The 17,371-nt window shown below is 39.8% G+C and overlaps 1 protein-coding gene across 2 annotated transcripts in view; it reads left to right on the plus strand.

The window, feature by feature from the left end:
• tmcc3 (transmembrane and coiled-coil domain family 3) overlaps nt 1-17,371 on the plus strand; it is a 40,257-nt gene that overhangs the window by 8,133 nt on the left and 14,753 nt on the right. Inside the window, exon 1 of one of the 2 annotated variants that reach the window (XM_018697294.2) lies at nt 4,284-4,600. The exons of the other annotated variant lie outside the window; for it this stretch is intronic. Coding sequence (XP_018552810.1) covers nt 4,598-4,600 — 3 coding nt within the window. The 5' untranslated portion in view covers nt 4,284-4,597. Of the gene's footprint in view, nt 1-4,283; nt 4,601-17,371 lie in introns of those variants that run through there. 2 annotated transcript variants of the gene reach the window in all.

Genomic DNA, 17,371 nt, shown 5'->3' on the forward strand with positions numbered 1-17,371 from the left:
GAGTCTTCTCTGTTGATAACCTCTGCCTGGTGATATATGTGAATGCTCAGAGTGATTAGTCACTGTCCCCATTGCCAACCGGTAGCCACAGCAGCAGCCTCCCTCATGCTCTCTAACCCCTCTCTGTTGCTTCTTATTGTTTGTGTTTGCGTGCAATAGGGATCATTACTTGTCCACTGCTGAGCCTAATGGGCTTATCAGCATCAACAGCACAAAGTGGAAAGAACATTAATGTAGCTAAAACTAGCCTTACTGACAAATCCATCTTTTTTGGCAATGAGATCCAGAGGGATTATATACATTTTAGTTTTTCAGGGTTACATAGATCATGAAGTTGGTTTGACTGAAGAAAGGCTGCAGAGTTTGAAAGGCTCACTGAATATGAGATGCTAAGTTACAGGGGTACAGAGGTAAGTGAGAGACAGGAAGGGAAAATTGTGGGAGAGATAAAAAGCTATGAGGTGAAAGAGACAGGCAAGGAAATTATCATTTGAGAGGGAGACACATCATGAAAGAAAATGTAATTGCTGGCACGAAAGCATCGACTCATAATAATAAAAAAAAAAAGTGAAAGGGAGGTTGACAGATTTAATAAGGAAGAGGGTGTGATTTGAGGACAGGTTACACACAAGCACAGAAAGATGAAGAGGGGATGAAAGAAAGAAGGGATGTTTTTTTGGATAGGGCTTCTGTGTGGGGTTACGTAATCCAAAAATACACCATAACTTCATCGCTCCAATTACTGAGCCCAAAGGATGTGCATGTCTATGTGCAAGCATTCTCCCTGTTCAATTGATTCTGACTGAACTGATGTTGATTTGACTTTGCCCTGCCTGGCACAAGGGAGAAAAGAATATTTGTGCCAACAGATGAACACAGCAGTGGGTCTCAGCTTTTTTGCCTCTGTGCTCATCTGGATGTAGACATATTCCCAAATGACAACAGTAGTCACTGAACACAAAATGATAAACACATTAGAGCATCTCTGTGACAGTGATATCAAGAAGACATTAGATGGGAGTCATAAAATTAAAATATTCAGGATTTTAATGTAATTCTCTCCACATGACATCCTTTTCCTGGAACCTGAAAATTATATGTTATCATTTCCCACTCACACATACAGTATATATTACTTGTCTATGTAATGGGGAAAAATGAGTGCAAGATTAATTAAACATGATCCTTTCTAGTTTTAATCTAATCTCCAAAACATAAGTTGATTTGACGGTCGGTATTATATCCATAAAATGTGTGTGGGTGTGTGTCTCTGTCTGTCTGTCAGACTCAGACTACTGTCAGAATAGTGCTATGATCTTACAAGGAACAAAAGACATGAGGAAGCGAAGAGATGTTTCTTCTCTCAGAGAGAAATCTGAACAGTCTGCTCTGGAGAGTTTCTCTTCCTGTCTGACTCAGAAACACAGCAATAACAGGGCCGGAGTAACACAGCTGCTTGTCAATTAGCTCTCAGTCTCTTGTCTCGCTATCTGTCTCTGTCTGTCACTTGTTTTCTCACACACATATTCAATGATGTCAGTTATACCAACACTGAAGTATGGGAACTAATATTAGCATTGACGTCGGTTTTACTGGCATGGAAGTAACAACCATTAACACTGAAATTAATCAAATGACAATAAGTCTGACAGAACACTCAGAGACTCAGAAATAAGACTGTGCAGTATATATATATATATATATATATACTGCACGGTACCCCAACAGAACATTCTGACCCTCCACAAGTGAACACTCTAGAACCCTAGGAGAATGTATCTGATCTCCCTTACACATTCTATAATCCCACTGGAACTCTGACCCAGCCCCAACCTAAACATTCTGGAATCCCTACAGAATGTATCAGTTTGCCTCCTACACATCCCACAATCCCACTGGAATGTTCTGACACTCTTCATCAGAACATTTTGGAATCTTTCCATAATGTTCCAAACATTCTGGAGCCTCACCAGAAAGTCCTGATCCTTGCCCTCACCTAAACAATCCAGAGCCCCACCTAAAGGCTCCGGACCAGTATCAGTATTCCGGAAGTCTCTGGTGTTAAGGAGGTCAGACTGATGTCACAGCTGAGATGGAGACAGGAAGTGGGACAGGAAGTCCGTAAAGAACACAAACATTGCTGGTGAGGAAAGGGAACAATGGTATCTTGTGATTAACAGCGTAAATTTTATGTTTACACGCCAATGCCTGATTGCTTGACGCACACATGAATTTTTACATCATCCTATTACCATGAATTCTGATATTTATACAGGCAGATCAAAAATTCTGTGCTGCATCTCACTTTTTACTGGAAAATTGGATTTTGAACTCTATTGCACTCATTGAAAGTCAAATGTGGTGACATTTAGATGAAGAATCGCAGTTGCGTGCACATCAGAGAGTGTGTGTGTGTGTGTGAGAGCTCTAGTCTGACAGAATAGTTTGATTTTCTTGCAGTGAATCAAAGCCAGCAGCCTTACAATGCTTGTCTGTTGCTGTTTTCCAGTTCTACAGCTTCACAAGTGTCATGCACTGCTGCAATATCCATTAGAGATCAGCTCTTAATGGCATTTACATAAGGCTAAAGTTGTTTTCTGTGAACCCACAGCCAGTGCCCTCTCTGAACTGAATCAATGCTAAAGTACAAAGAGAGCACCAATCTGGGCCTAATTAAATGTCACATTTAACTCTCCGCCTGCTACCTCTCTTTCACACACATAAGCATGGATTTTATAAATCAATACACAGGGGAAATGGACTGGAAGTGTATTAGGTTATTTGGATTGATCATAGCAGAGAGATTTGTTGTGGATCTATCCCAAAGCTATGCAGTCATCTTTCTAAATACACATACGCGCACTCAGGGAAATGATATGATTGAATCAGCCTGGATCAGATTCAAATTTCAATAACGGAGCTCTTGCCCTGCAGGCAGCCTCAGCACCAGGTGCTGTTCTCTACCCTGCAGGCTGAATCACCAAGCCTCAGAGTGTCCAACCTGTCAGGACTCACACTTGTCACCATGATTAACAGGAGGCTGACTCACTCACCGGCCTCATAAAGCAGGTTTCAGGTCAATGTGAGCATAAGAAGAAAGAAAGTGATAGAATGTCAGAGGATAAAGACAGCAATGAAACCCCTGTGAGTGTGTTGGTGTGTTTTGTAAGATGGCAGGTTGTGGTGGTGTCAGCCAGAGGACTTACAGTATGTTGTGAGGATGAATTCTTAATATGTGCTTGGACAATAAGCGATCAGCAGGTCCAGATCATATGACAGGGCCACTAACGATACTAATTGGTTTCTTCATCAGCCAGAGTAGACCCGCCGTGCCTTTAAATCATTCATGACTCAATCCCCAGACCTTTGTAGGGTAATTCATCTATCCTTTCACTTGAGATATGGCCTGTGTCTACCTATTGTATCTTTTTTATTATCTGGGTGACTATGTGAAATACATTTAACCTATAATACTTATGTACTTTAACTTACGTTTTTGGACATTCACTTGTATGGGCAGAGGCCACTTAATGAGGTACCTGTAAAATCTAATGCATTACAACACAACACCTCAGCCATAAGATCTAGCTTTAGAAACATAATTATGTTCACTTTTGTTTGACACTGTCAGAGAGGTATTAATTCAACTATATATTGATTACTGAGGTAGTAGTTTGCATGGTGTCAATCAATCAATTTGTTGTCACAATTTTTCTAAATTGTGAAAAAAAGAGAAAATAGTGAAAAACAAACATGATAATTTCCCACAGCCCAAGGTGATATCTTCACATAGCTTTCTGTATCTGACTAGTTGTCAGCCTAAGTCTAAATATATTTAGCTTACTACAATACTAGCTTGAAAAAGTGGCAAATCCTCACATTAGATAAGCTGGGGCGATCAAATATTAGGTGGATGAAAATGGACATTAACCATTCATTCATTGGCAAAATTGTTTTCAACTACTTCTTGTCAATCAGCCAATCAGCTGATTGTTTCAACTCTATATAAATTGCACAGCTATTCCTGATAAAGTGGCGAGAGAATGTATTCTGTTGTAGTACTTTTACTTAGAATAAGGATCTAATTCTTTTTCCAACGTTGCCCACTTATCTTTAGGTCTACTTTGACTTCCATACCTCAAATATTTATTGTGCTTTTGAATAAAACAGCTACTTCAATTCTGTGGACCTGAGAACTCCTCGTTCTCTGGTTATGAATTAATTAATGTGGGTGTATTCGATATCTCCCCGCAGCCCCTCCCTCTGTTACTGCGGTGGGCGGGGCGTAACTACTCACTGCGCTTCCCCTGGATCCCGGGGGTTAGGAGGAGGCTTACAGCGTCGGGCTGGCCCGGGGAGCAAAGCATACCGTTGCCGCCACCACCGTCGGTCGGTCTCCAGGAGCGGCGAAAGCGAGTGGGAGCCGTGATGGCATGTGTTGCGCCGACGATGTTAACGGACAACGGTCAACTTTACACCTGAGGACAACGAAACGGGAAACCCAGTTGGAATCCCGAGATTATGTCCGGAGCTTGTGGTACTGCTGTGGAGAAAAGTTTAACAGAAGTAGGGACACAGTTACTCCAGCGGCGATAATATGGTAAATATACATTTTGCACTACTACGAAGTTAGCTAACGTTAGCTAACTAACCTCTGTAATGTTGCCCTAAGAGAGATAAACATCGCTATTTCAGTGTTTCAACCAGCGACTTCTCCATGTCCAAGGAGTCTATACATTCTGTTTACGTTGCACCGTTTCTGTCCACGTCGAGAAAATATGGCAACAGACAAATGTGGTTTTAATTAGATGGAAAATGTCCACTTTAGCAAACATACCAAGAGTGAACAAGTCATCCCAATGTCATATAAACTAGCTAACCGTCGAGTTTTTGTCAGTAGACACCAAGTGTTGTTGGAAATCCTCCTCTTTTCCAAGCAATACTTTGTGTAACCGCAAACAGCTGTCACGCCGAGGAGACCAACATGTAACACTTAATGCAAAAAAAGCTGAAATTCTTCTTTGCTGGTCGGAAAATGTGCATATCGGTAACAGCATAACATATTAATATACTCTTAATTAATCTGTAGTTGCCTCTCTGCATTTCGGCTCAGATCCCATACTCCAGTCGCTACATATTCTCTTTAGTTTTCCATACTTAATATTGCACTCTTAGTATCTTCTCATTCCTGCAGCCTTATTCTATAAAATTCGCTGTTGTAAGTGGTATGGTGACATGTCAGCCAGCTGTGAAACCTCTTATATCATGTTGTGCTACCGTTTATTGTGTAGGACTCATGAGTGAGGAAACATTAAATTGACAGATTTTCTAAAGGAGTTTGGTGGAGATGACTAGAGCTTCTTCCAGATCATCTGCTGACCAGACAGTGAAGTTGTCATAATACTCTTAGGTCATTTTGACACTGTGCTCAGGCGACCTTTTCCATCATGTAGACTTATTGTCATCTAGGCATCAAGTAAGACTGTTTGCAAACAGTGTACACACCCGCAGGCAAAGCCAGTGGTGGAGCAGGTTTATCTAGTCTGTCTGCCGGCTTTGCATTGATTTCAGGTGGAGATTCAAATCTAGTCTTTCTGTTATTATATCCAATCATATGGAGTGGATATGGAAATAACCACTCCAATGAAGCTCTTTGTTGTAAGAGGGTAAGCGGCCATACAGTATGCACCTTCCTGTCGTGTTGCACGAATGCCACACATGCAATGCTGACATGCTTGTGTCACTGTGTTATTCCTCCTAAAGGTTGGATAACATGACGTGTTATGGCAGAAAAACAGATTCTCCTATGACCCAGTTACATGGGGAGAGGGGGGGCTCACATACAGCTCTGTGAAGCCCTATGCAGAACAGACATCCACACTTAACAGGCTAAGAGTTATATGACAGCTTTCACAAGAGTCTAAATGGATACAGGGGGTGCTCTGGCTTTTGTGTTGCCATGCAATTCATAGACCTGTAATGATCGAACCTCAATTTAAAGGTCCTTTGAAATTGCTTTAAGATGCCAATTTTCTCCTTTGACTCAATTTGAATATAATTGTTAAAGAGCCACTCAGACAGCTACAGTCCCTTTGAGAGATGGGAACAGCATTTTTTTTGCCAGCAGACACCCACATACACAACTGTGAACCATGTCTCTGTGGTGCATTGTCCTGCTGTCTGTTATAGCATCAGTACACCCAGGTATTTTCATGTTAAGTCAAGTTCTATTCATATAGTGCCAAAAAAACAGAGGTTATCTCAGGTCACTTCTCACATGGTCTAGTCAGTACTTTTCACCAAGACCTAACAGTCCCCCAGTGGCAAGGAAAAACTCCCTTTTAACAGGAAGGAGCCTTGAGCAGAAGTGTGGTCTGGGTGGGCGGCCATCTGCCGAAAAAGAGAGAGGGGAGATCGGGAAGAGAGGAGAGGAGGAAAGAGAACATAGCACAGCTCATGAGTTGTTCAGGGACTGGAGGCAGACCACCCTGTCCTCAGTGGTTAACCTTTATTTGACAACACTCGGGGGAAAGTTGCGGGAGAGAAAGAGTCGACTGAGCATCTTTCCAGCAATGCTTCACGTTCACACCTGGTACAAACATAGTTTCCTGCTGAGCAGCTCTGTCGGTGCAGGGGTGAAGTCCCTTTGCTCAAGGGCACCTCAACGGTAGTTGTTGTGGAAGGATGCAGCATTAGTCATTCACCTTCTTCAAGCACATTTTCCAGTCTGTACCTGGAAAGTCTAGTGTCTGTTAGGAAGGGGGCAGAATTTATTGTCTAAAGTTGGGAGAAGCACTGAAACCTGCAACAGCAACTTTTTTCTTTCTCTGTATTTTATTAAAACTTGGTAACCAGTTATTCTGGAATTTTCTCTTTCTGACCTAAGTAAATATACAGAAAAACTTGGTGCAGCTTCTCTAATATGAAGATTTGTTGCTTTTCTTTGTCTTAAATGAGAATAAAGTGAATATCTGAGTTTTTGACTGCTGGTCGAGCAAAAGTGATCTGAAATTACTGCCTTGTGCTCTAGGAAATTAATTACATTTAAAAGACCAAACAATTGATTAATTAAGAATAACTGGCAGAATAATTGGTAGTGGAAATAATTGTTGCCGTTTTTTGCAGCCCCAGCAAATTATCCCACATTTTGCTCATTGTATTCGTTATTCGCTGTTTTGAACTTTCTTTAAAGTTGCTGACATGCTGAGCAGTAACTCTCTATTAGTGTGTTGAATGTACACAGGAATGAATTAACCACACAAACAAGGTAATTCATTAATAATAATAGTACCCTGTGATTTAAGAACATTAAAAAAGCAAAAGGAATTGGAGAAAAATGTGTAAAAAATGTTGCTGCAAGTCATGATCATTTTCATGTAATTATTTTCTCAGTTAGTTGATTATTCGTTTTGTTTATAAAAGGTCAGAAAACTGTGAAAAATGCTCATCATGGTTTCCAAAAGCTGCTTGTTTAAATCCAAGATAGTCAGTTTGGATTTAACACATACATCAAAGAAAAAAAATGCAAATTCTCACATTTGAGAAGCTGGAACTAGGAACTGTTCTGAAGTCTGATGGAAAAATGACTTCTGATCATTAAAAACTCATCTATAAAGTCCTGCTGTTTAATGAGTAGGCAGCAATCTATGCTGATGTTAATCCTGACTTCTCCCCTTTCAGGCCTAAATATAACATAGCATGAGGAAAGACCTTGTCTCTGCCCCATCATACTTAATCCACGCACATAAAACATTTGGCATTTCATCAGCATCTCTTGAGTTCAGAGGCTTGTGGTCGTCTGAAGGATGCACACCAGCAGCTGGCGTTTGTCTCAGCTGGGCTGGACCTGCAGAGCGTCCCCTCCACTGTGATGAAAAGGAGAGACGAATGATATTGGTGGAGGAAAATTGATTTGTTGAGCCTGGTAGAAGGACTGTAGTTGACCAGGTTTATCGAAACATCAATATGGATGGTTCTTAAAGGTCAGCTCGCTCGTGTGTGTTTACACAAGCACTAAACAGTGTGTGTTTGTGTGGGTGGTGGTGTATAATTAATGCATGGAGTAGCCTTTTCTCTCGCTATCATTACATCGTTTTCAGAGAGGAAGACTTCATCCTCTGTGAGCTGGACTCTTGTGTCTCTGTTTTTGATCCTAAAGAAAGGGATGAGGGAAGGGTGGGGGCTGGTGGGGTGGTGGGTGGGGTGTTTCCTTCTCCATGCTCCTCACTGTGACTCCCTCTGGGCAGCAGTGTGTTTTTCTTTTTTTCTTCTTTAGATTTGTGTCAGTAAAGAGATTGTCTTGGCCAAGGTCTGATTCAACTTTTTTGGCACAGAGATAACTGGAATTCATTCATTACTGAAATAGCAACGTCTCTGCCATCAGTCACATCAGGATATGGTTTTCTTGTTTGTTTTGGCTGAAAATGCATCACGCTTCGCTGTTGGATTATTAGACACCAAAGAAAAACAAATAATCTGACTGTGCAGGAATATCTTTCTCATATTATTTCAGATATTCTTCTCTCTGTGCAGTTGTTCACCACGTTTAAATGCAGTTAGATCTCTTTTCTGATTGATTGAACATAACTGTCTTGCAGTTCAAGGCTGCAACTAATGATTACATCCATTATTGATGGATCTCCTTAGTTCGATTTATTGATTAATGGATTGGCCGATCAAATGTCAGAAAATACTAAAAAATCTCACAGTTCCGTCCAAAACCCAAATCTCATTTACAGTTTTGTAAGACAAAGAAAAGCAGCCAGTCTTAGTGTCTGAGGCTGAAATCATCGATTTGTTTTGGCATTTTTGCCTTAATTAATTCATTTATTATGAAACATAATGGATTTTTTGGGCTAGTCATTGCAATATAAAAACAACAGAGTCATTTTAACAAGCAAAGATGCCAAATATTCTTTGGCTCCAGCTTTTCAAATGTGAGAATTTGCTGTTTTTCTGTTTTATATCTTTGTAAACTGTTTCACATTTTTTAGTTTTCTCCAGTTCTGGCCTCTAATGTAATAAGAAACTGATTGTTTTGTGTTTTAGAAAATTAGGATTGATTAATCAATTAATTGAGCAAATAATCAGCAGATTAATCAGTGTTGAAAATAATCAGTAAACTCTTTTCAGATGTGAGAAACCCAGCTCATTTGAGGACGTAGGACTTGAGATGTAACACAACACATTTTCCATTGATCTATAGATTATTTGGAACCAGAGGATTAAAACCAGTTGATTATAAAAATATAGTTGCCAATTAACTTTCTGTCCATCGACTAACTGATTAGTTGACTAATCATTGTAATTCTGGTTCTTTACATGACCAAATGATGCTAGAAAAAATAGAAAATAGAGCTTAAGTGTTGTATAATGCGTTCCCAGGATTTGGGGTGTATGGATTCTCCCCCTGCAGCAGCAGCACATTGGATTACACGCAGCAGGTCAGGTTAGAGCATGTTTTTTTGTTTTTCTGCAGTGAGGTTAGTTTTATGGCCAGTATACACACACACACACACACACACACACACACACGCCAGCAGCGCCACAAATCACGGCGATGAGCTGAGCTGTGACCATTGTTCGGCCATTGAGAGAGAGAACAAACTGGGGAGGAGTGAGCGTTGTTGAATGGGAGCTGACTGATGGTCCTCGCCTTCGACTCGCTTCATTGGCTATTATGGCGAGGAGGTGCGAGCACCCGGCTCTACTCAATCGCGTCTGTTGTCAGGGCAACCAGTGGAATCTGTTTCCTTATCTCTCTCTCTGTCTCTCTCTCTCTCCCCCTCTCTCTGTATATGTCACATCCTGGAATAAATGAGGCTTAAAGTTTATTAAAATGAGCCAACATGTAAGCGTGAGAGGAGGAAGCGGTGCTGTGCGAAGAGAGGCCGAATCTGTGATATGTAAATTATTGGGACATTTCATACGTAGGTACACAGGTTTATCTCTCCGCCTTTCTCTCTCTCTCCCTCACTCTCTGTGTCTTTCTCTCTGTGCTTTTGGATTAGGGATTGAGTGGGCTAAGCTGACAGTGAATAGACACACACCAGAAGCGATGTCGGGTGTGTGAGTAACACGGTGTGGATTAACCAACACACAAATGCTCTGCCCATCAAATAGATCCTGTGTGGGGTTCACACACACACACACACACACACACAGCTTTTTTTTCCCTAGTCATAGCATATAAAGCTGATTCATCGCCAATTATTACACTCTGTGGGGAGATGAATTTGGCAAGCTCTTTAAATCTGGTTCAACCCCTGTAGCTTTTTATTTTCAAACCACTCAAACTTAACATTATGTCTTGTACAGATTCATTATGACCTGCTACAAGTGATTGGGTAATCTGCCGATTAGTTTCTCAATTAATGAATCAAACGTTTTGTCTTAAATCCAGATATGACAGTTGACATTGTAAATGTAATACATTTTGGGGTTGGACAATTTTGGACAGTTGGTTGGACAAAACAAGACATTTGAAGATGTTACCACGGGCTCTGAGAAGCTGAGATAGACACTGTCATAGAGCTGCATCTGATGAGCTTTATTATCAATGCATTTGTCAGTTTAATGTCTCAGTTAACCATCAGTTTAAAGCCCAAGCTGATGTATTCAGACTGCTTGTTTTGGCTGACAAATAGTCTAAAGCTCAAAGATAATTCAATTTGCATTAGAAAGTGTAAGACAATAGGCACATATTTACTAATTAAAAAATGAAAATAGATCATTTTTAGTGTATTTGCTTAAAAATAACATAAATGATTGACAAAATGACAGTAAAGATGAGATTGGCTGATTAATTGTTTCAGTTTCATTTTGACTCTTTCATGACATTTTATACAACAGAATAAAACTTTATTGTCCACCACAATGGGCAGTTGAAAAAGAGCAGCTTATGTATGAAGTGCACAAGTAAAAAAATACAAATAGAAGACCTAAAACATAACCTGTGGCTCAGTTTTTGTGCTGATTGCACTCAGGACAGATTAATGATTTATCAGTTACACCCCAAAAAAGAAATAAATGAAAGTATTGCAGTAGTATCTGCAGCCTTGGTTAAACACACACTGTAGTGTAGTGTGTGTAAATAAAGTTATAGATATCTCAGTGCAGCCCAGTTGAAGAGTTCCTGCCCCCCCCACACACACACACCTGCTAGTCACTGTTGTGTAATTCACAGGGGAGTGTTTGCATGTGGTTGTGTCAAGAGCAGGATAATTCAGACGACTATATTTGACATCTAAATACAGAATGGATGAGTGTGTGTGTGTCTGCATGTGCACTTCTATAGCACATCCCACTGATCCAGGGTTTCTGGAATATCAAGGAATTGAGATTGGGGATATCAGGAGCTAAAACAAGTAGCCGATTAATTTTGATTATTCCCTAAAATCTTTTTTGAAGAAAAACATTTGATGATTCCAGGCTCTAAAATGTAAGAATTTGCTGCTTTTTCTAGTTTTACTTTAAATATTTTGGGGTTTTTGACTGTTGGTTTGACAAGGGAGACATTTATCTATAATATCCTGGTACAATTTTACAGCCCAATGGAGATTTATTCAAATTGCTGGTTCTATTTAAAAACCCATAGATTTTATCATCACATATGACAAACAAAAGCATCAAATCCTCACATTTTAAAGACTTGAATTTTCAAAATGACTCTAAATGATTCTTTTTTGTTGTTGTTGTTGATTGACTACTTTCTGCAGCCCTAGACTAAACAGTAAGATACAAATATTATCCATTAGATGGTTTTTAAGTGAGAAACAAATTGATTAGTCATTTCCTCAGGAGGAAAACAATAAACAAACTTGGAAAAATGCACTTAAACCACTAGTCAGTCTAACATTGTGTTCTCTTGCACTATTGGAACATTTGGTGCTAATTATGTGGATGTCCTGACTCTGCTGCTGGTCTGCAGCCACATTTGCGGTATCAGCATATTATATATACTATATTGCTGGCTTACATAAACAGTTTTTCAGTGGTCAGCCATTCTAAGTTCCTTTAACTTTTTTGTTTCTTTTTTTTGTCATTTATGGATGACAGAAAAATGTTTCAAGCAGCACATTGTCTTGTACTTGGCAACAAAATCCAACAAAACTCAACAGATTTCAGTGACTTTCACAGCAGCACAGTGACTCGTTCACGTTGGCACTGGTGATCGATTGCGGCACCAATGGTAGTAGACAGTGGCTCTGTGGTGATGCTGCTGGGTGGGCTGCAGAAGACAGGGTTTTTTCCTCTCTCTCTCTCTTATTTTAGCTTTAAAAACAGACGGAACTGTTCTTTAAATGCAGTGTTGCAACTGAACTGAGGAATGGCTTGAAAAAATAATTAGCTAAAATGACAGTGTGCATCATTGACTAAACACTGCATAGAGCAGTAAGAGCACTTCACATTTACAGGAATGGCTGCTCCGCTAATGCCTTTCAATTCTTCTTCTTTGGTTAAAATATTAATTTGAACTTGAGAATTTTTGTTCATGCGGGGGTTGAAAATAGGCTGTCTAGACTTTTCTGTCATAACAGTTTCGCACTGCTGCTCGTTCCTAGACTGGTGTTACACAATCTGCTGCCACTTTATTAGGTACACCTACTCCAGTCCCACAACAGCCCTCAGTTAAATCGATTAAAATATTTTGGAGACAGTACCATAAATTACAGCCTCTAAAATGGCCATAGTGTTGAATCAGCACCACCTCTAGAATATAACAATAGTAATAATAATAATTACTTAATAATTCATAATTAAATCATTTTCTCATTGTTATGGCTGGAAAGTTGAAGAAATAGAGAAAGGGCACCCTGTCGTACTTGCTTTCCGGTGTTGATGTTTATGCTACTGCTGACATGAGTGACTCAGAGATCACTGCCTTTGTGACCTGTACATGGAGATGAAACTAAAATGTTCCCCTTAAAGGCCACAATATGAACTCTGACCTTAACTTGTTTGAATGCTCTGTTTTTAAAGCTCTAATCTGATTCTGATGATCCACCTGTGGAGTTCAAACCCTGACCTGGACTCGCTACAGCAGGCAGGATTTTCTCTCTTTCTCACCCTCGCTCTCCCCTCTTTTCTGCCTCTTTCTGTCTGCATCTCTCCCTCCTCCATGCTCTTTAAAAAATCTGTTTAATCTTTTTTCCTTTTTCTCAACCTCACACATCTGGATCCTCACCCTACGCTTTCTTTCCCCCCCTGGAGCATTTCGAACGAGAGCAACGGCTGCTGGGTAATCTTTTGCTCTGGAAAGCAGAGATTAAAATCTCAGATTACAAGAGGAGAGGAGAGAGAAGAGGAGGGATTACAACTTTTTTTTTCCATTCAGTCCCACACTGCATGTGGGTGTGTATACTCATATACAAAAAATACACATGGTTCAGATTGTGTAGAGCTGCTCCCACACACTGATAAACCCTTCTTTGGGATGATGTAGTACATCTTGTGCTTAGTTTCAAAGCTTTGTGTGTTGTTGTTGTTTCTGTATATGTAGGTGCTGTATTACTAAATCATTAGCTGATGCTGAGCTCCCCAGATAGTTAATGGATTGCCAACAGTTCATTGATTTTTTTAAACTCAATATCCATCCACAACTCTCTCTTTTCTCACTGTGGTGTGATTTATTGATTCACTCTATTACCTAGTTTCTCTTTGGTGTTGTTAATAGAGCAATGTAGGGGACTCACAGTGTATATTCCCTTTTATTCTTTCTCTTTTCCCTCTCTTAAATGTTCTGCTGAAAGTGTACTCTTTACCTTAAGTAGTTCTGCAAAACATTATGAGTCTGCTGAGATTAAATGATGCCTTAAATTGTGTTAAATGGCAGCTGTGTATAAAATGACATAAACTTTAATGTGCCCCTCTAAATATAGCACTTTATCATCAAATATCATTAGCATCATTCATTTAGAGACATTAGTTTAATTACAACAAACAGATAAAACCAACTTACCAAAAAGATCAGCAGCTGCACACTGCATTCAGCATTATGCATCACCGATCTAATTTCAAATCAGATCATGCATACCGTTCTGCTTAGATAGTTTCAACTTCATGCTTAGAATACATAGTTTGTGTTAGGAAAAGGCTGTTGTCAACTCTTATCTTTCTCAGTGTGCCGCAGCAGATGATTGCTGAATGGAGGGTTGTTGAAGCATGTAGCAACATCCTCTTTGCATCAGGAAGTTGTGGAGTTGGTGCAAAATGTTGTGAATTTTTAGAAGCACAAAATGCAGCGCAAAGCAACATTCAAGAACCACAGAGCTGCAGATTTTAATCATGCTAGCAGTGTGATTCTGTCTGTCAGCCACTCTCATCCAGGCTGAATTACCTCAACAGATATCAATGAATCCTAATGACAGTTCATGTAGCGCCATTGATTGTTTATCTGTGGGTGCTGGGTTCTGCGCTCTCAAATGTCTTAGTAGTCCATAGTTGTGGTAGACTTACAATATCCCAGCTTCACTGTGCAGAGTTTGCGCCTCTTTTTTTCACACTGAACTTTGTGATGGCTGTAGTAGTCCTTGGATTTGCATGTTTCTGCTGTTTGTACAGTGGAATCTAATGTCACAGCGTCGCACATGTTTTATCAGTGCCTGGTACGAGTTCCTCTTCTTCTTGTTCAATGGTGGTTGGCGAACAGCTTTTACGTGCCTTACTTTCTACCAGGTGCTTTGAAAATGTGAAAATCATGACTCATCTCTAATACCTGCAAAACTAATTCCCATCAGCCTCAGCCATACTTCATGCTCAGTGCTAATTGGCAATAGTATACTATCAAGCTAAACTAAGGTAGTGAATATGGTAAACATTATACTGCTAAACATCAGAATTTAGTTGTGTCAGTAGTTTTCATCTAAATAAAGTACAGAAAATACAATTAAACCATCACAGAGAAGAGGCAAGGCACAGCAAGATGATGTAATTAAAAGAGCTCCAAAGAAAGAAACTAATATGATGTAGAAAATATGACAGAAATGTGGCGTTTATGTTTATCATTATTTATTCACTTAGTCTGTTTCTATTGTGCAGCATTTTGTTTTTATCGATACACCAAGTTTTCTACCTCCAACACTTATTTTAACTAGTGTTCAACTTTCCAGCATTTCCACTCAGCTTGCTTTATGTGCATAAAATGTGCTTAAAAGCAGGTTGATGGAGTCAGCATTTAGCTCAAAGCACCCACCTTACAAGGCTGCTAGCACGACTGTAGTCCTTTTGTATTCTGTTGCATTAGTCTTTTCTTTTAGTGTCTGTAGTTCTGTCGATCTTTATTATAAGCATTTCACCCTTGAAGAATCCTGCTCTCTCTGCATGCATTTAAAATCAAGCTAATTTTAGCTGCCAAGTCAAACTAAAACCATTAGAAAAGAACATATTACTTTATTTTTTTCTCAGCTGCATAAGTCTACACCAGTAGTCCTCAGCCGTCGTTCCCTTGGGAGCATCTTAACTGATCACTGTTTAAATTTGCAGCGACTGTAAAGGGGAATAAATGAAGGGAAGATGAGAGCAGGATATCTCAGTCAGTCTCTGACTCAGTCAGACATGCCCTCCTCCCTCATCCCCTCCATCTGTGTTTTGTTAATGAGGCTCTGGGGGGTGCGGGGGGGGGGTTTCCTAGGCCATGTCACTGCAGCACTATGCCACTTTCATACTCTGTGGACATGTCAGTCTGACAAACTGCAGAGCTCTGCTGGAAATTGAGTCTTTGCTTTTCACTTCTTATCACATTGCTTACATATTGCACAAAGTCAAAAATGTCAAAAAGCACTGAATAAAATGCAAATTTTAAAAAGGTATGTGGCGTTTGAGGCTCTCTGACAAATATTTCTGTTTTTAAATCCTGTGTCAGTTAACGTTTAATGCTGTCCCTGCTCAAAGATCAAACCCTCTACTATCAGGCTTGAATTCAAGTCACCTCTGCACTCCGGCGTCTGCTGTGGAGCTGTAAGTTACTATGACAGAGGAGAAGGAAGCTGCAAAAGTTATTAATTATACATCAGTTAAATAGCCATTAAATTTAAATTGTGCATGAAATAAAATATAAGCTACTATTAAACTGCTATTGAGTGAGAGAATTACAAATATCCTTTTTGTATTTTGTTGCTCTGACATTTATCTACAAGTCATTTTAATACAATATAATTCATTCCAGTTTCAGTTGCTACTGTTTCTTTCAATCCTAACACAAAACAAGATGTTATCTAATTCCGTAGCATTTCCAGCATGTGTCAGTTAAATGTCCTGTCCAGAACAATCAGAGCAATCATTTGCACCACCCCATATGTAGGTATCAGCAGTGATGGTAAATGCTTTTCAGATACTTTCCACTGATTTCCTGTGGTTTTCATCACCATCTCACTGATTGCTTGAGCGTCTGTGATTAACACACAGGTCGAGTGCATAAATTTACAGCACAGAAGCAGTTGAAATTGTACAATATGACAAATTTTGAGTCATTCAAGTGCTATTGAATCAAATTAAGTGGTTTCATAAAGCAGCACTAAGCGTGATAGCACAAGCAGTGATGCAGCACAGCGACTGGAATTACAGTTTCAGTGAGTGTTGAAGCAGCTGAGCACAGCGAAAATAATTATTGTCAATCAAAAGCAAAGGGAAAGATCCCTCAAAATGTTTGATTGCAGCCCCGGTCTGGTTGCCTTTCAGACAATGTGTATCATTTTTAGGCTCTGAATAACGTGGACGTGTCTCGGTCTGCCCGCCACGAGTTCAGTATTTGTGTGGGTGTGTTCAGAGAGCAGCCTGTCGGGACTTGAAATTGGTTTTTAGTCAGTGCAGCGACACAGTTAATAAGGCACATGCTGTTTACTCCCCCTCAGCCCCACCTTGGGTTTGACTTCAGTACAGGTGTGTGAGTGTGTGTGTGCATTGCTGAAGGTAGAACAAAGGTGAGGTTGTCAACACAATGTGAAGGGAGAGGACTTTGGATCTTAGACTAGTTTGTGGACAGTGTGTGGCACTCCTGTCACACACGACTGTCACCCATATTTATGTACAGTATATATACATGTTCACACTTTAAAGTTAAAAAAGGCAATTTGATAAAAGTGGGTTTTCAGAAGTTATTTAAAAGAAGTTACTGATTTTTCAAATGCAGTTCATCAGGCAGGTCTTCACAGGCACTTCACAGTCAGGACTCAGCTATGTGGTTGAAAGTAGTGTCAAGATTACAGCAACATCAGTTAATTGATTATTCAATTAATCTGCAACGACTCTGACTGTATTTCTAAAAGTTTAATATCTTTGGCCAGACAAAAAAAAAAAAAAAACAGTTTTGTCAACTTGGGCTTTATGAACTCTTAATGGGTATTTTTCACCACTTAAAGACATTCTATAGACC

Source organism: Lates calcarifer, linkage group LG18 (assembly GCF_001640805.2).
Source record: "Lates calcarifer isolate ASB-BC8 linkage group LG18, TLL_Latcal_v3, whole genome shotgun sequence".
NCBI classification, from domain to species: domain Eukaryota; kingdom Metazoa; phylum Chordata; class Actinopteri; family Centropomidae; genus Lates; species Lates calcarifer.